This window comes from Rhinopithecus bieti, unplaced genomic scaffold (genome assembly GCF_001698545.2).
Source record: "Rhinopithecus bieti isolate Rb0 unplaced genomic scaffold, ASM169854v2 scaffold_21117, whole genome shotgun sequence".
NCBI classification, from domain to species: Eukaryota; Metazoa; Chordata; class Mammalia; order Primates; family Cercopithecidae; genus Rhinopithecus; species Rhinopithecus bieti.
In genome coordinates, this window is record NW_016810185.1 from 1254804 (window position 1) to 1273777 (window position 18974).

The window sequence follows — 18974 nt, forward strand, 5'->3', positions numbered from 1 at the left end:
AAAAAAAAAAAAAAACTAAACTAAATTGAAGTAAAATAAAATGTTTGTTTCTTAAGCCACCTCATTCTGGAAGCAGTTTCCACCAGGTACAGCAGTCACAGTGACAGAGAAAAAAATAGGGAGTCTCAGTCTGTTTTTTGTTGCTATAACAATACCACAGACTGAATAATTTATGAAGAAAATATGTTTATTTGACTCACATTCTGCGGACTGGGAAGTCCAAGAGCATGGCACCAGCATCTGGCAAGGGCCTTCGTGCCCTTTCCCATCATCCTATAGCAAAGGCAGAAGGGCAAGGGAGGGCCAGACTCACTTTTTTTTTCCTTTGGAGACAGAGTCTTGCTCTGTCTCCCAGGCTGGAGCATACCCAAGCTGGAGTGCAGTGGCGCTATCTCGCCTCATTGCAAGCTCCGCCTCCTGGGTTCACGCCTCCCAGGTTCACACATTCTCCCACCTCAGCCTCCTCAATAGCTGGGACTACAGGCACCCGCCACCATGCCCGGCTCATTTTTTTTGTTTTTGTATTTTTGGTAGACACGGGGTTTCACTGTGTTAGCCAGGATGGTCTCGATCTCCTGACCTTGTGATCCGCCCACCTCAGCCTCCCAAAGTGCTGGGATTACAGGCGTGAGCCACCACACCCGGCCCAGACTCACTTTTTTAACAACCCTTCTTGTGATAACAAACCAACTTCCCCTGTAACAACATTAATCCGTTCATGAGGGCAGAGCTCTCATGGCCTAATCACCTAATTACCGTCATAGTGTCAATTAAATTTCAACATGTGGCCAGGCATGGTGGTTCACTCCTGTAATCCCAATACTTGGGGAGTCCAAGGTAGAAGGGTCACTTGAGCCCAGAAGTTCAAGGCTGCAGTGAGCTATTGTATCAATGCACTGTAGCCTGGACTGCAGAGTGAGACCCTGCTTCCAAAAAAGAATCATCATCATAAATTTTGGCCGGGCTTGGAAAAATTAGCCAGGCACGGTGGTGCACGCCTGTAGTCCCAGCTACTTGGGAGGCTGAGGCAGGAGAATCACTTGAACCCAGGAGGTGGAGATTGCAGCGAGCTGAGATTGTACCACTGCACTCCAGCCTGGACAACAGAGTAAGACTCTGTCTCAAAAAAAAAAAAAAAAAAAACATAAATTTTAACATGAGTTTTCGAAAGGACGTTCAAACCATAGCAGAAGGTATAAAAGGGGTTCTTGGTTTTTTGGGGTTTTTTATTGTTGTTTTCATTTGATTCAAAAACCTGGAAAGTAGCCAGCAGTAGGTTCTGGTTTGGGGGAAAAGACATGTAAAGTGTACAGCCTTCTGGACACCAGTATTAATAACTAGCTAAGATTTCATTCACTGTCCTTTGCCTTAAAAGCTGTCTATGCACTGAGTAATTTTAAAGCATACAAGATCAGCAGACAAACAGATCAGTTCCCAAGAGTCCTGGTTTTTTCTCTTTATTCACCTGGGTTAGTGGCTCAGCCTGTGCTTAGGTTGATAACTAACAATCTGTTCCCTCACTTGACATTTGGCCTCCTTTTGCTCTCTTGAAAACCAAACATGATTAAGTACAAACAATGTAGGATCTGGAGGAGAACAGAGAACATATTAAGGGTGGAGTCAAGTCCTAAAAAAGTAAAGGATGAACTTTGATTAAAGATTCTCAGCTGGGCGCAGTGGCTCATGCCTGTAATCCCAGCACTTTGGGAGAATGAGGTGGGTGGATCATCTGAGGTCAGGAGTTCAAGACCAGCCTGACCAACATGAAGAAACCCCATCTCAACTAAAAATACAAAAAAAAAATTAGCCGGGCGTGGTGGTGCATGCCTATAATCCCAGCTACTTGGGAGGTTGAGGCAGGAGAATCACTTGAACCTGGGAGGCAGAGATTATGGTGAGCTGAGATCGCGCCATTGCACTCCAGCCTGGGCAAAAAGAGATTCTCGTCTCAGTTCTGTGACATGTTGGTGACTAAATCCACTTCCCCTGTCTCTACTTGCCCATCCACCAAATGAAAGTTAGGAAGGATGCCAACTTAGGAAGAGCTTGACAAGTACATTACTTTAAAAATAATGAAATTATCATGGCCTTTGGATTAACGTATTTGGTTTTGTTTTGTTTTTATTTTCTAGTTATTAAAGAGGGTGTACGGGAGTTTCTTGGTAAATCCAGAATCAGGTATGTAGTCGTGTGAGCAGTTATGGAATGACATGGGAAGAGAGGTGTCCTTTTTATATTACGCTTTTTTTACCCAACGGATTTCATTTAAATATTATTACAAATATTTCTTCATGAGCCCATTCCTAATTCAACTCCCTCCATAAAAATAGCTTTTAAGGGGCTTTGCTTTGTCCTGTATGGAACACAGTAGGGGTACAAAATTGATGTATGGCATTTTTAACATTTACTTGATGGGGCCACATGACTCTTACTTAATCTTGCAGCCAGAGGGCCACATTTGTTTGTTCATGGTGATTAAAATGCCTTTGAAAAGGATAAGCAAACATTGATTCCCACCCTCAGCCCTTAGTAACCTTTTTCTGCACACTACATATTTGGAGAAGGAAGAGGAATATTCACCACACTATTGTGATTTCAAGTAATAAAAATCAGACCCTTTCTTAATCCAGTCTTCTAATAGGTGGTCTCAGCATTCATGGCCAGAGGAATTGAAAGGTACCGTGTCATCCTTGAATAGAACAGCTATGTTATACTGCTTTAAAGGAGGTTTAAAGTGGAAAACTGAACAGCCTTTTACCCTGTGAATCAGTGGCATGTCTCAAATTCTGAGGCATTTAGCAGGACCCCAAAGTGAGAACCAGGTAGTAAGACCATTGGAACATAATATTTTTTATTCAACTATTACAACTCTGGTACCTTGATTAGAAAAGTCTTCTAAGAAGGAAGTTCTCTGTCACTTTTAACAGCAGTTACTTGTGCTAGCTTATTTCATCACCTCACCTATTTTTTCAGACAGTCTCATTCTGTTGCCCAGGCTGGAATGCAGTGGTACAGTTACAGCTCACTGCAGCCTCCTCCAAATCTTGTGCTCAAGCAATTCTCCTGCTTTAGCCTCTCCAATAGCTGGAAACTACAGGCACATGCCAGCATACCTAACTAATTTTTTTATTATTTTGTAGAAACAGGGTCTCACTGTCTGCTGCGCAGACTGCCAAAACAGAGTAAGGAGGTCTGAAACTCCTAGCCTCAAGCAATCCACCCACCTCAGCCTCCGCCTCCCAGAGAGTTGGGATTACAGGCATGAGCCACCATACCCAGCACCCTTTTTTTTTTTTTAATCTCCAAATTGGCGGGATGAATGTGTCACAGAAATAAAAGCCAAGATAACACTGTAGGCTTTTGGCGGAATCAAGGTATTAAAGAAAGAAACAAACAGATCTAGAACAGAAAAACCGTGTCCAAAGTCTTGGGCATGCTTGTCACAGCCAACATCCTGACATGGAAAGTTTGTTTCTGTCCCTGGGCCGCCTCCTACCTCCCACTAAATCATAGACATTGCCAGATTGCAGACCCTGTCTTCATACAAGTGTAAAATGTAAAAGTGTGTGAAAGTAGTGTCTCAACCAAGTACAGTGGCTCACACCTGTAATGCCAGCACTTCCGGAGGCCAAGGTGGGTGAATTGCTTGAGCCCAGGCATTCAGGACCAGCCTGGGCAACAAAATGAGACCCCTATCTCTACAAAAAATACAGAAATTAGTCAGGCATGGTGGCAGCCACCTGTAATCCCAGGTACTCGGGTGGCTGAGGCACGAGAATCGCTTGAACCAAGGAGGCAGAGGTTGCCATGAGTCGAGATTGCGCCACTGCCCTCCAGCCTAGGCGACAGAGCAAGATTCAGTCTCAAAAAAAAAAAAAAAAAGTAGAGTCCCCCCTCCTCTTTTTTAATGGGTTATCTAGGCACGTTTGGAAAACTCAGCAAGTCATACTAGACTTTCACTTCTCTTCATCCTCAGTATATTCTGTTCATCATGTTAGAAGCCTTATTAAAGACAGACTTTACCTTAGCTATAGTTTTATTTGCTTTTATTTGGCTTCCTAAAACTAGCAAACCTCAGTTCTAAGTATTTTCTTTTTTAATCTAACCTTGTTATCTGTGTGCTTATCTGCTTTTCAAGTACCCAAAATGGAATGATGATTGATAATTATTTAATACTGGAGTGCCAGAAATGTGCTAAGTATTATCTATTGCAAAGATTTAGCCCATCCTCCCAAAGAGCCCATGTTCAACAAAAAATACAGAGCTCAGCCGGGCACCGTGGCTCACGCCTGTAATCCCAGCACTACCAGAGGCTGGGGCGGGCAGATCACCTGCTTTCGGGAGTTTGAGACCAGCCTGACCAACATGGAGAAACCCCATCTCTACTAAAAATACAAAATTAGCCAGGCGTGGTGGCGCGTGCCTGTAATCCCAGCTACTCAGGAGGCTGAGGCAGGAGAATTGCTTGAACCTGGGAGGTGGATGTTGTGGTGAGCAGAGATCAGGCCATTGCACTCCAGCCTGGGCAACAAGAGCAAAACTCCGTCTCAAAAAAAAAAAAAAAAGATCTCAAGAATGCTTTTGGGAAAAAATGAAATAGTAATGAGGTTTCAGATACTTAGAAGTATGAAATCTGTACAGTTCTGGTGAAGTTATTCCCGTCAGTTGCCTAGAATATAAAATGATCCTCAGTGATATATACAAATATTCTTGCAAAAACATCTCTAAACCTTTTTGACACTTATTAATCATTTGATTCCATAATCAAGTGTTCCAGCCCGGCTTCTGGGAATTCATAGTGGACATGCTGTAAAGAGGCAGGTCACCCAACGGTTTCAGTCCATATTCTGCACCCAAATTGATGACCTGTCATGTTCCACACACTTTAAGTATTGTACATTCTTTTAATGCTCACAACAGTCTCCCCTATCTCCACACCCCCTCCCTCCCCACCTCCTTTTTTTTGTTGTTGTTGTTGTTTGTTTGTTTGTTTTGTTTCTTTTTGTTTTTTGAGACAGAATTTCACTATCTCCCAGGCTGGAGTGCAGTGGCATGATCTCAGCTCATTACAACCTCCACCTCCAGGGTTCAAGCAGTTCTCCTGCCTCAGCCTCCAGAGTACCTGGGACCACAGGCATGCACCACTGCACCCAGCTAATAAAGACAAAGTTTTGCCGTATTGGTCAGGCTGGTCTCGAACTCCTGACCTCAGGTGATCCACCCACCTTGGCCTCCTAGAGTGCTGGGAATACAGGTGTGAGCCACTGTGCCCAGGCCACCCTACCGCCCCCTTTTTTTTTTTAACCGATGAGGGAATTAACAGGTTAGGCAATTTTTTTTTTTTTTTTTTCTGGAGACGGAGTCTCACTCTGTTGTGCAGTGGCGCGATCTCAGCTCACTGCAACCTCCACTTTGTGGGTTCAAGCGATTCTCCTGCCTCAGCCTCCCAAGTAGCTAGGATTACAGGTGCCCACTACCACACCTGGCTAGTTTTTTATTTTTAGTAGAGACAGGGTTTCGCCATGTTGTGCCAGGAGCTCAAACTCCTCGACCTCGGGGTGATCTGCCCACCTCAGCCGTCCCAAAGTCTGCTTACAGGCATGAGGCCACCACACCCCAGGTGCAGAAGTTGTTTTGTTTTTGTGGGTTTTTTTTTTGTTTTTGTTTTTTTGAGACGATCTCACCCTGTCACCCGCCTGATGCTGTGGCGGATCGTCAGCTCACGCAAGCCCGCCCCCGGTCACGGCCATTCTCGCTGCCTCAGCCCCCGGTAGCAGGACTAACAGGCCTGGCTACTCAGACCCGCTATTTTGTAGTTTTAGTAGAAGGGTTCCACCGTGTAGCCCAGATGGGTCTCGATCTACCTGACCCTCGATCCGCTTCGGGTCTCGGCTCCCAAAGCTGGGATTACAGGCTTGAGCCACCCGCGCCCGGCCCCAGAAGTTTTTTTAAGGTTACAAAATGACAAGGCCAGGATTTGGACCCAGTTCTGTTCAACTCAAAATAGAGTGCCCTACACTTTTGTGTCGTGCTGCATTTGGCAATTCACGTCATTTCTTTGAATCTCCTTTTCCCTCTGTAAAACAGTAACCTTATCTAGCCTGCAGACTTCAAAGCATGGTTATGGAGATCAAATGAAGTAAAATGTTATAAAAAATACTGAAAATTTTACAATGTATACCAATAAAAGCTATTGGAGAGGCGTGTACATGAACAGATAGTTGGTTTTTCTACCCTGCCTCAAAGAGTTTGCAGTGGCATGTAGAAGGGTCTGTCTGATTATCACAAAGCTACCCATCTGCTGGCCATATTGATACTTGGCACATTAAACTATCAGAGAAAGATATGTGGCTCCTTTACAACTGTGTCTGGAAGAGTACATTTCCAATCAGAGTTCCCAGGTTCTGACTTTCTCCCATTACATACTTGCAATTAGTCATCTTTGATACTGATTCAAATTTTTGATTAACATTCATTATATATATTTACAAGAATCTTATAAAAAGATTTTATTTCACCTCATTTTTCCCTGTGAGGTAGATGAAAATAGACTATATTCTACAGAGGTTAAAAGTACAGATAATGAGACAAAGTAAAATGTCAATAGAACCTGAAAAAAAATTTTTTTAATTGCCTCTAGTCTCTGTTTACTTGATAAGAGATAGTATGCTGCTTTTTTTTTTTTTTAATGTAGCTGCTGGGTTGTTTTTTGTTTTTTTTTTCCTCCCTCCAGGATACAATGTCTCTTTGCTATACGACCTTGAAAATCTTCCAGCATCCAAGGATTCCATTGTGCATCAAGCTGGCATGTTGAAGCGAAATTGTTTCGCCTCTGTCTTTGAAAAATACTTCCAATTCCAAGAAGAGGGCAAGGAAGGAGAGAACAGGGCAGTTATCCATTATAGGGATGATGAGACCATGTGAGTATAGAATTTAGTCCTGAAGCCTGGATATGACTGTCACACCACCATGGCACTTACTGAAAGAAATACGGCTTGGTCAGACCTTAAGCTGTATTGCATGAAAATGTTTTTCTCATAAAATTTCTTAAGCCAGGAAGTAGATGATAGGGCAAAAATCAGCCACTCCTCCTACTCTCCAGATACTGAGAGCTGATAGAAGGTGGAAAGAGAATCCAATGCTTTCTTTTAAGGCACCACTGTTCTGAGTCATGTTTAAGAGTATAACCTGGATAATCAGCAGGCAAGGTGACCATCGGTTCCATGTTATATTTACAAGTCAATAAAATCTACTTCTGATAATTTCCATCTGCTGCCTCTCTTGGGGCATTCATTTTGTGCACTAACTTTGTTGACCATAAATATCATTTCATTTGGCACACCTTTGTATTATGATTTAAGAGATTTGTGACTTTAGCCTTCTGATGCACTTGTAGATCAAGTTATTGACAAAAACCCCATTCTGATTCTGTACTTACCCTCATGGGTTTTGTTCCCCTCAGGTATGTTGAGTCTAAAAAGGACAGAGTCACAGTAGTCTTCAGCACAGTGTTTAAGGATGACGACGATGTGGTCATTGGAAAGGTGTTCATGCAGGTATGGAGCAGACATCTTGGGGGAAAACCATGCATAGCGACTTACACCTTTGCACCCAAACATACCATGAGCATAGGAAAGAGATCTAGCAGCTCTATTGATGTTAGAATTATTTTTTTTCCTGAGTTTCGCTCTTGTTGCCCAGGCTGGAGTGCAATGGCGCGATCTCGGCTCACTGCAACCTCCACCTCCCGAGTTCAAGCAATTCTGCCTCATCCTCCCGAGTAGCTGGGATTATAGGCATGTGCCACCATGCCTGGCTAATTTTGTATTTTTAGTAGAGACGGGGTTTCTCCATGTTGGTCAGGCTGGTCTCCAACTGCCGACCTCAGGTGATGCCCGTCTTGGCCTCCCAAAGTGCTGGGATTACAGGCGTGAGCCACCACACCCAGCCTTGACGTTAGAATTTGTTGAAGATTTAATAGACAACTCCCACAAAACTCAATGAATATTTTTTGTTGCTGTTGTTGTTGTTTTGAGATGGAGTCTTGCTCTGTTGCCAGGCTGGAGTGCAGTGGCATGATTTCAGCTCACTGCAACCTCCACTTCCTGGGTTCAAGCGATTCTCCTGCTTCAGCCTCCCAATTAGCTGGGATTACAGGCGCCCACCACCACACCCGGCTAATTTTTATACTTTTAGTAGAGATGGGGTTTCACCACGTTGGTCAGGATGGTGTCAATTTCCTGACCTCGTGATCTGCCCACCTCAGCCTCCCAAAGTGCTGGGATTACAGGCATGAGCCCCTGCGCCCAGCCTAATCTTTTTTTTCTCAGTGGTTCTAGTTTTGCAGGACAGAACTAAAGGGTGAGTTGAGAATTAAACATACTATGAATGAATATTATGTATCCTTCCTACTGTGGGTTCTTTGACCTAAAACTTTGTCAGGTTTCCTAACCCTAACCTCTTGTGTTTCGTCAGATTTCTAGTAAGTTCTGCTTTTGGTTTGGTCCTAAGGTCTTTTCAGAATGGGCTCTATAGCCAATTCTTTGGTAGTAGATAACGCACGAACAGGTAGAGTTGTTGAACTGATAGACTGAGCCTGAGTTTGGATGATGGGTCACCATATAGTACTTCCCTCACAGGAAGCTCATCTTAAGAAGAGTCATAAGAGGCCAGGTGCGGTGGCTCACGCCTGTAATCCCAGCATTGTGGGAGGCCGAGGTGGGCAGATCACGAGGTCAAGAGATCGAGATCATCCTGGCCAACATGGTGAAACCCCATCTCTACTAAAAAAGTACAAAAAATTAGCCAGGCATGGTGGCAGGCACCTGTAATCCCAGCTACTTGGAAGGCTGAGGCAGGAGAATCACTGGAACCCAGGAAGCAGAGGTTGCAGTGAGGCAAGATCGTGCCATTGCACTCCAGCCTGGGCAAAAAAAGTGAAACTCCATCTCCAAAAAAAAAAAAATAGTCATGAGAGTTAGCAGGGCATTTTGTAATTGGATTTTTGGTGTAGTTGTATTCAGGTCTTTGTGTACCAATCTCTGCTGGCCAGTTAGTTGCTGGCTCTAGGATGGACATGAGAGTTCATTGGTCAGGTGACATTCAGGCTGGTTTCTTCTGAGATGGCTCAGCATTCAAAATCGAGTACAATGGTAACATTTTTTGAAAACGTTACTACCTTCATTCTGTTCCTTGGCAGGGTGGTAAAGATTTTTAAATTCTGAAGCAGAATCTGTTTTGCCAAATAGAAAGACAACTGTTCTTAAACAGTAAAGATACCTTGCATAGCCTTCTAAGTGGCTAGGGAAATCTTCAAAAGTGGTATTCTCAATTGCTCCATCCCTAGCAGCTTTTGTGTTTTGGCTAATTAATCAGAAACTCTAGTTTGGGAGTCCTTATACAGAAAAACTGGAATATTGACACTTCAGCATTTGCTAGTGCTGAACTTGATGAAAGAATATAAAAATATGCATATATCTCTTGGGTCCTAAAATAAGCCTCTAGATAGGCATTTCATGTGTTTTTATGCGAAATTGACAGGGGAATTAAATGCAGTACCTCAGAAATTGGGCTAAATCCAGAGTCACAAACTAACTTTTAAAGCTCTGAAGTATATATTTAGATTTGGCTGGTTTTTTACCAATCTTATTCCATTTTATTCCAGGAAACAACTTATTTCTATACTTTAAACAGATCTTATCTTGGAGAGTGTACTGGAGATTTGTTCCTAAGGAGAATTTGGGTATTCTTTTTTGGGATATGAATTTAAATGCCTCCTTCAGGGTACCTGTGGTAGGTCACTTACCTAAAAGTGAAGACAAAGCCTCTCTTGCATTTTGGCACTAACAGGATCTCTAGATAATAACTGGCCTTGTGCAATGCTAGACTCAGGAAGTCATCTGCCCTGCCACCCTTTCCAAATTCAGAGGCTGAGGTAATTTGTTGGAAATGACCATGGAAAACTGGACTTTTGCTGGATTTTTCCAAAAAATAAATAGAACTTTTTCCTAGGCCTGGAATTGTAAATTTCTAGAAAAAAGAATGAGGATCACCTGGCACAGAAAGTTGTACCCTGGGAACACTGTTTGAAGTTCCTCATGGTCAGTAGTCTACTTGTTGCCAGCCTTTGTGGCCTTTCCCTTCCAGCATGCACATCCAGCCTGATCAGAATTCAAGTCTTCCTTTTGTCATTTGGCAAGCAGATTCTAAGGGATGCTTTTTCCCTCTCAGAAAAAGACAGGAAGTTTATTCCACCACTCTCATGGATGTCTTACTGTTAGTGGTATGGGCGTTGATCAGCTTAGTACTGGAGAATGTCTGATAGAAGCCATCATTTCAACGCTTATTCCATGAAAAGCAATAGGACCAGTAATTGTGCTTTTGGAGATTAGCTTATGGTGAACTAGAATTCTTTTCATATTGTAAGATTTTAAAGTCAAGTTAGTAACTAAATAACCAGGAAGAGTTAAGTGGAAACCACTGGTTTCTGTATGTTCAGGGATAAAGACACAAGCATCTGCCTCTTAAGCAGTTGTAAAGACGTTATTTTAAGGGCCCTTTCTGCCTGTTTACATGTGTGGTTGTGTCTGTAGGGTATTTTCCTGAACTGGGAACACTGAGTCCAAGTTCAGTAATTTTGGTAGATATTGCCAAACTCTTCTCCATCAGGGTAGTAGCATTTTATCATCCACCAGTGATGGGTAAGAGTGTCTGTTTTCCCAGAGTATGTTGTCAACTTTTGGGTTTCTCCTGATCTGATAGGTTAAAAGTGATGTCTCTGTCCACTTATGAATAAGGTCAGAACATCTTTTCTTACATTATAGACCATTTGATTTTCTTATGAAGTGTCTATGTCCTTTACCCATTATTCTGTAGGGTTATTGAGCGTCTCAATTTCTTTATATACTAGGCAGAGTAGCCTTTCATCTGTGATTAAGAGTTGAAATATTTTCTCCCGTTTGTCATTGGATCTTGTTTTGTGGGGTTTTTTCCCTCATGTGGAAGTTTGTTTTTGTGTAATCAAATTAATCATTCTTGCCTTTTATGGCTTCTAGATTTTGAGTTATAGGGGTAGAAAGCCCTTCCCTACTCCATGGTTATAAAGAAATTTACCTGTTATTTTCTGAGTATTTTTACAGTTACATATTTTATACATGATTTTTTATTTGTTGAGAGCTTCTCTTGGTGTATGGTATGAAAGAATAATCTGTCTTTTTTTCTAAATGGCTATCCAGTGGTCCCAGTAGCAATTATTTCCATGTTTACATCCCTGATTTAAGGTGCTACTTTTATCATGTACTAAATTCCTTGTGTATATTTGAATTTATTCCGAACTTCCAATGATAAATAGTAGTTTGGAAGAGAGAAATAGTCTGATGCTCAAAAGACGTCCTAGCCAGGAGAGTAAAAAGACAATATTGCTGAATTACATATAACAAAGATGCCAGTGAAGATGGAGGGCTGTTTGGGTGTGTTTATTTAAGTTTTATTTGGGAGAGAGAACCGAGGAGAAGCAAAGACGTTAGATAATCTAAAGAATAGTCCAGTCGGGCACAGTGGCTCTCACCTGTAATCCCAGCACTTTGGGAGGTCTAGGTGGGTGGATCACAGGAGGCCAGTTTGAGACCAGCCTGGCCAACTACTAAAAAGGCCAAAAATTAGCCGGGTATGGTGGCACACGCCTGTAATCTCAGCTACTTGTGAGGCCGAGACATGAAAATTGCTTGAACCCAGGAGGTGGAGGTTACAGTGAGCCAAGATCGTACCACTGCACTCCAGCCTGGGTGACAGAGTGAAACCCTGTCTCAAAAAAGAAAAAAAGAGTAGGCCCAAACCGGAAACAGATTGTTGACCGAGTCTTAAATATATTATTTTCCACATACAAAACTAATGAGTGCTAATAAGTCACCACTGGTTTATAAATACCCCATCTCATTGTGAATACCACATGTACCTGTGAATTGGAGCCTTAGAGATACTTAATAAACACAAGAAAATGCCAGCAGTTACATATCTGTTCTGTTTAATTCCTTAAGACTGAAAAGTAAAACCAATAGAAGTTAAAAAGCTTCTTAACCCCTTTGTAGAATAAAAAATGTTTTCTAGAGAAGGGCGATTTTAGAAGCTTTGCTCTAGAAATTTCCATTTGGGATAATCTTGACTCCTTCCCTCCCTTTGCAGATATTTTTCCTTTGGGGCACAAAATCTGTTCAAAAGGGGACTAATCTAACCCAGCTTATGGTCATTTCTTTCCCTACTGAAAGCTTGGTAGTGTTAGCATGAGAGGCAGTTTGTGAAATAGGTGAGATCCCAGGCTGGGCATTGCGGCTGCTCAGCCATCATCTTTCCTTTGCCACTAATTGCTGAGAGGGCTTGCTGATCAGTGTGTATTCTTCCTGCCTGCAACTGAAAACAGCCCTTGCCTATTCCTGTACAGTGTGATGATACTAAACCAGCTCAGATAGAAGCACTTGCTTTCTCTCAGCAAGGCATATGCTGCATAGCCTCTTTGAAGGACAGAGGAATAAATTACAAAGATACATTAAGCAGGATCTTTGATTTGAACTCATAATGTGTTAGGGGGGTCAGATGCATTAATGAATAGTAAAATGTCATAGTAGAGGTTTGTAGAAAAGACATGGCAGCTCCAGCAAGAGAGCAGTACCTGCCTGGGTTTGTTGGAGATGGTGTTAGGAGGTGGTATTTGAGCAGCAGTAGAAGGGCACTGCAGGCCACATGACTGTAACCATGCCTTCAGAACTCCTAAAACAAGAGACCTTGGAGAGTCCTTGGCTGCATCCTCCTGCTATCTATCATCGTCGAAGGCCTGCTTGATGAATTTGGATCATCCAGTTTTACTGGCATTGCTAGCAAATCTGCTTCTATTCTTGCAGATCTGGCTGAGAGAAGGAAGTCTTGTATTACTTGTCTATTTACATGCATGGACTATAGAAACTTCAGGTTTGGAGATTGGAACATAAAGGAAGGGCTTCCTTTATGAGCACCAAGACAGCTCAGCTTCTTTCATTCCATTGTCTTCTGTCTCCAAGAAGAGCTTAAGTTTGCTCTAAAGATTTTATTGATGAATTCTAAATAGCAACAGGATCCTCAGTGAAAAAAGACTCATGCAAAGTCCCAGAGCCCAGAGAAAGTATGGTAGTTTATCACCTATGTTGGTCCAAGGGAAAAGGATTATCACTACTTTTCATCACATTTTGAAGATCTGACCTATTACTTTGAAGTCTCTTCCTTTTGAATCTGAAGTGCAGTGGCAGCAGCTAGCACTTGTAATGTTTCAGGTTTGGTATAGTTTATTTTTAACCTCCTGCTGCTCTGGAGGGCTACAAAGGTCACACCGCATAGAACAAACCCCATAGCTTGAGTTGCCACTCATCTTACACCCACTTCTCTTCTGATTGCTTTTGCTTTGTCTTGGCAGGAGTTCAAAGAAGGACGCAGAGCCAGCCACACAGCCCCACAGGTCCTCTTTAGCCACAGGGAACCCCCTCTGGAGCTGAAAGACACAGACGCCGCTGTGGGTGACAACATTGGCTACATCACCTTTGGTGAGCAGGGTGCACTTGCTGCTTTCATGCCGCTTTAGTGAGTTCACACAGAATACCTAAATCTGCACAGAACGTTGGTTAACATTTTAAGGTAGGCAAGAGCAGGCGTACCAAGTTGTTCCTGTTGCCATTGCTGTGACTAAAGGAGGGATGTCACAGGGTATTAATCACAGAGCAGGCCATATGCTGTTTTTGTACAGTAATCATTTCCTTTGTTTTTTTCCCCGTTTTTCTTAAATCTTAAAAATAAGACTGAATTCTGATATCAAGAGTTAAGGTCCCTTCAATAGCTCAGCTGGTAGAGCAGAGGACTGTAGCTACTTCCTCAGTAGGAGATGTCCTTACGTCGCTGGTTTGATTCCAGCTTGAAGGAGTACAAGTACAGTTTTGGCCGGGCACAGTGGCTCACAGCTGTAATGCCAGCACTTTGAGAAGCCAAGGCAGGCGAATCACAAGGTCAGGAGATCAAGACCATCCTGGCCAACATGGTGAAACTCTGTCTCTACTAAAATACAAAAAAAAAATTAGCTGGGCATGGTGGCATGCGCCTGTAGTCCCAGCTACTTGGGAGGCTAAGGTGGGAGAATCGCTTGAACCGGGGAGGAGGGAGGTTGCAGTGAGCTGAGATTGCACGCACCACTGTACTCCATCCTGGCAACAGAGCAAGACTCAGTCTCCCAAAAAAAAAAAAAAGTTAAGGAGGCTGGGTGTGGTGTCTCACACCTATAATCCTAGCACTGTGGGCAGATCACCTGAGGTCAGGAGTTCGAGACCAGCCTGGCCAACGTGGTGAAACTCCGTCTCTACCAAAAAAAAAAAAACAAAAAAAAAACAAAAAAAAATTAGCTGGGCATGGTGGCATGCGCCTGTAATCCCAACTATTCGGGAGGCTGAGGCACAAGAATCCCTTGAACCCAGGAGGCAGAGATTGCAGTGAGCCAAGATCACACCATTGCACTCCAGCCTGGACGACAGAGTGAGACCTTGTCTCAAAAAGAAAAAGAGTTAAGGATAGGCCAGGCACAGTGGCTTATGCCTGTAATCCCAGCACTCTGGGAGCCCAAGGTTGTTGGGTCGCTTGAGTCCAAGAGTTTGGGACCAGCCTGGATAACATGGCACAACCTCATCTCTACAAAAAGCCAGGGGCCAGGCGCGGTGGCTCACACCTGTAATCCCAGCACTTTGGGAGGCCAAGGTGAGCAGATCACTTGAGGTCAGGAGTTCAAGACCAACCTGGCCAACATGGTGAACCACATCTCTACTAAAAATACAAAAATTAGTTGGACATGGTGGCATGTGCCTATAGTCCCAGCTACTTGACCAGGTGAGGCATGAGAATTGCTTAAACCTGGGAGGTGGAGGTTGCAGCAAGCTGAGATCGTCCTGCTGCACTACAGCCTGGGAGACTGTCTCAAAAAAAAAAAGATAGCTAGCCATGGTGTTGCATGACTGTAGTCATAACTACTTGAGAGGCTGAGGTGGAAGGATCACTTGAACCCAGAAGGTCGAGGCTACAGTGAGCTGTGATGGCACCACTACACTCCAGCCTGGGTGACAGAGTGAGACCCTGTCTTACCAGAAAAATGAGTTAAGAAGAGAAACCACCTAAGCAGCTAGATGGTGGTTCTCTGTCATTTGGCAATTCTTGGTTTTTTTGCTTATTAAGCCCAAGCTCCAGCCATGATCCACTTACTGTCTCCTTTGTGAAATGTAATTTAATTCACCTCAGTGGTAAAGGTGAGCCTGTTTATTGGTGATGAATCTGTTGATTTACCAAATTTCATTAAATCTAAACTATACACTTTTTTCTTTTCTCTTTCTTTTCACCCAGACTGGAGTACAGTGTTGTGATCTCGGCTCACTGCAACCTCCGCTTCCCAGGCTCAAACAATTCTCGTGCCTCAGCTTCCCGAGTAGCTGGGACTACAGGCACGTGCCACCACACCCAGCTAATGTTTGTATTTTTAGTAGAAACAGGGTTTCCGGCCGGGTGTGGTGGCTCACGCCAGTAATCCCAGCACTTTGGGAGGCCGAGGCGGGCAGATCACGAGATCAGGAGTTCGAGACCATCCTGGCTAACACAGTGAAACCCCATCTCTACTAAAATACAAAACTTAGCCGGGCATGGTGGCAGGCACCTGTAGTCCCAGCTACTTGGGAGGCTGAGGCAGGAGAATGGCGTGAACCTGGGAGACGGAGCTTGCAGTGAGCCGAGATCATGCCACTGCACTCCAGCCTGTGCGACAGAGCAATACTCCGTCTCAAAACAAAACAAAACAAAACAGGGTTTCCCTATTGGCCAGGCTGATCTCAACTCCTGACCTCAAGCAATCCACCCACTTCAGTCTCCCCAAGTGCTAGGATTACAGGCGTGTGCCACTGCGCCCAGCCAGCTATACCATTTTTTTCAAGTTTTTATCTTTGAAGCTGGGATGCATCTTACAATTCATGGCATGTCATAGTTTAATTGGCAGCATTTTTCTCTTGTGGTACATAAAATTATGGCAGACTTAGAGTCATAGCCTCCCAAGTAGCTGAGATTACAGGCACATGCCATCACATGTGGCTAATTTTTATATTTTTAGTAGAGATGGGATTTCACCATGTTGCCCAGGCTGGTCTCGAACTCCTGATCTCAGATGATCCACTCACCTCAGCCTCCCAAAGTGCTGGGATTACAGGCGTGAGCCACCGCGCCTGGCCTCACACAGGTCTTTAGGTGGCTGTTGCCACAGGGTTGGACTTCAGTCAGTCCCAGTCAGAGCAGCTCCTCCTGCCTGGCCTATCATGAGGGTTCAGGTCCTTACACCTTATTGTCTGTTTTCACAGTGAGAATATGGGAAATTCTCTGGCATCTATTTTCTGGGAAGGTTTACTCTATTTCAGCACCAAGGACCTAAGACAGGCAGCTGCATTTCCTAATCCTGATTCCTTAAGGTAAACTGTTAGAGCCAGTTAATGTGATCCTGGAGTGTGCCCAGCTGCACAGGCAGGAGCTATTACATGTGTGGCAGACGGGGAATAGATTTCAAAATGCACAGCTGCAGAATCCAGGACTAGAATGAAGGCCTAGGGTTTAACCCTGTTTTTCATCATGGGCTCCTCCATTCACGCTCATTGACACCTTTCCTGGCCATGCTGTTTACCCTTCCACGTCAAGAAAAAACTCTGACAAAGCCTGGTAATATTGACACAAGTGGAAGGTACTTCAGCAGAGAGGGAGTGAAGTTCACTAGGCTGTTGTTCTTCCCCACCCTTTGGCATTCGTGTTGGGTCCTAACGCCTTGTGTCTTCCACCTTCAGTGCTGTTCCCTCGTCACACCAATGCCAGCGCTCGAGACAACACCATCAACCTGATCCACACGTTCCGGGACTACCTGCACTACCACATCAAGTGCTCTAAGGTGAGGGAGGTGCCAGCATCTCAGCCGCTGTGCTCTGGGTCTTTTCCTCCACCAGAACTCATGACAAAAAGTCAATCTGTTAGTCTAGGCTGTGGATATTGACTCTTAGGTAGATAATTCTAGAGGCTTCAAGAAACCATGGTCTTTGTTCATCAAGCCACTGTCCCTTACCCCTCCCCATAGCAGAGATGAATATTTGTTTCCAGAATTGCTCACCTTCCTGCTTTGCTGCAGGGCCTGGGTCAGTCCCAGGGTGTATGTTCCCAAACGCCTCTGATGAAAGCAAAGCTGTCTTTCTAGACGGTGACTGTGCTTCAGTACCTGTTATGTTTGTTCCCAGGCCTATATTCACACACGTATGCGGGCAAAAACGTCTGACTTCCTCAAGGTGCTGAACCGGGCACGCCCAGATGCTGAGAAAAAAGAAATGAAAACAATCACGTAAGTTAGGCAGCACTCCAGCAGGACCACCTTCCTCTCCTGAGTCACCGAGAAGGAAGCAGTGGGTGCTGGTGGCCTGGTCCTCCATGTGTCTGGGCACTGGCTACATGTGAGGCCAGCAGGGCTAAGTAGATAAAACAAAGGTGGGATTCCAGGTTTTCAGTGCCGTATAGGCCTGGATGGGTTTCCTTGTTTCCATTTCTTTGTGAGCTCTGAGAATGGCAGCTAGGAAATAAAGTTTACCAAGAGACTGTTGTTTTTGGGCCTGAGTTATGATTTTAGTCTTGTGCTTCTGGTGTTCTTTCTGGAGAGATGGAAGAAGTTGCTTAAGGACCTTTAATTGGGTAAATAGGCCTGACGCCACCCACTCAGTGTTCTTTCCCTGGTGCACTCTCAGCGGGAAGTTTGCATGCAGAGGAAGGTTCTCTTTATTGAGGATAGAATTGAGGAGAGCCCTGATGGGCACAGTGGCTCATGCCTGTAATTCCAGCACTTTGGGAGGCTAAGGCAGGTGGATCACAAGGTCAGGAGTTCAGGACCAGCCTGGCCAAGATGGTGAAACCCCATCTTTACTAAAAATACAAAATAAATTAGCCAGTAGTGGTGGCAGGTGCCTGTAATCCCAGCTACTCGGGAGGCTGAGGCAGAGAATTGCTTGAGCCCAGGAGACAGAGGTTGCAATGAGCTGAGATTGTGCCACTGCACTCCAGCCTGAGCAACAGTGAGACTTCGTCTCAAAAAAAAAAGAAAGAAACATTTTTTTGAGGAGAGCCCTAAATAGGGGTGTGGCTCTGCATGCAGGAAAGGCGAGCATGGCCTAGAGCCTAGAGAGTTCCATCTCTGTGAAAGGTGCCAGACCTTGGTTCTTCTGATAAAATTCAGGCAATCCTGTTCTTAAGATACAGTAATGGTGTTCGTCTGCTGTTTTTTTTGTTTTGTTTTGTTTGTTTGTTTGTTTGTTCATTCGTTTGTTTGGTGGGGGGAGTTGGGGGAGACAGCGTCTCATTCTGTCGCCCAGGCTGGAGTGTAGTCCAGACCTTCGTTCTTCTGATGAAATTCAGGCAGTCCCGTCCTTAAGATATAGTAGTAGTGTTCATCTGCTGTTTTTTGTTTTGTTTGTTGGTTTGTTTGTTTGTTTGGTGGGGGGAGTTGGGGGAGACAGTCTCATTCTGTCGCCCAGGCTGGAGTGTAGTGGCGCAGTCTCAGCTCACTGCAACCTCCGCCTCCCAGGTAGCTGGGACTACAGGTGCACGCCGCCACGCCCGGCTAATTTTTTGTATTTTAGTAGAGATGGGGTTTCACCATGTTGCCTGGGCTGGTCTCAAACTCGTGAGCCCAGGCAATCCGCCCACCTCGGCTTCCCATCTGCTGTCTTTTGTACCAGTTGAACTAAAAGTCTTGAGATCATAAGCCTCCCTAACAGCCAGTGTATTTGCCAGCACCCCAGTATTGTTGTTGTTTGTTTTGTTGTTTTGTTTTTGTTTTTTGTTTTTTGAGATGGAGTTTCGCTCTTGGAGCACAGGCTGGAGGGCAGAGGCACAATCTTAGCTCACTACAACCTCTG

The 18974-nt window shown here is 44.2% G+C and overlaps 1 protein-coding gene across 1 annotated transcript in view; it reads left to right on the forward strand.

Moving 5' to 3' along the window:
• Positions 1-18974, forward strand: part of ARPC2 (actin related protein 2/3 complex subunit 2) — a 39709-nt gene that overhangs the window by 17654 nt on the left and 3081 nt on the right. Inside the window, exons 5-10 of the mRNA XM_017891553.1 lie at positions 2133-2178; positions 6734-6920; positions 7463-7556; positions 13439-13565; positions 16869-16969; positions 17310-17410. Coding sequence (XP_017747042.1) covers positions 2133-2178; positions 6734-6920; positions 7463-7556; positions 13439-13565; positions 16869-16969; positions 17310-17410 — 656 coding nt within the window. The remainder of the gene's footprint in view (positions 1-2132; positions 2179-6733; positions 6921-7462; positions 7557-13438; positions 13566-16868; positions 16970-17309; positions 17411-18974) is intronic.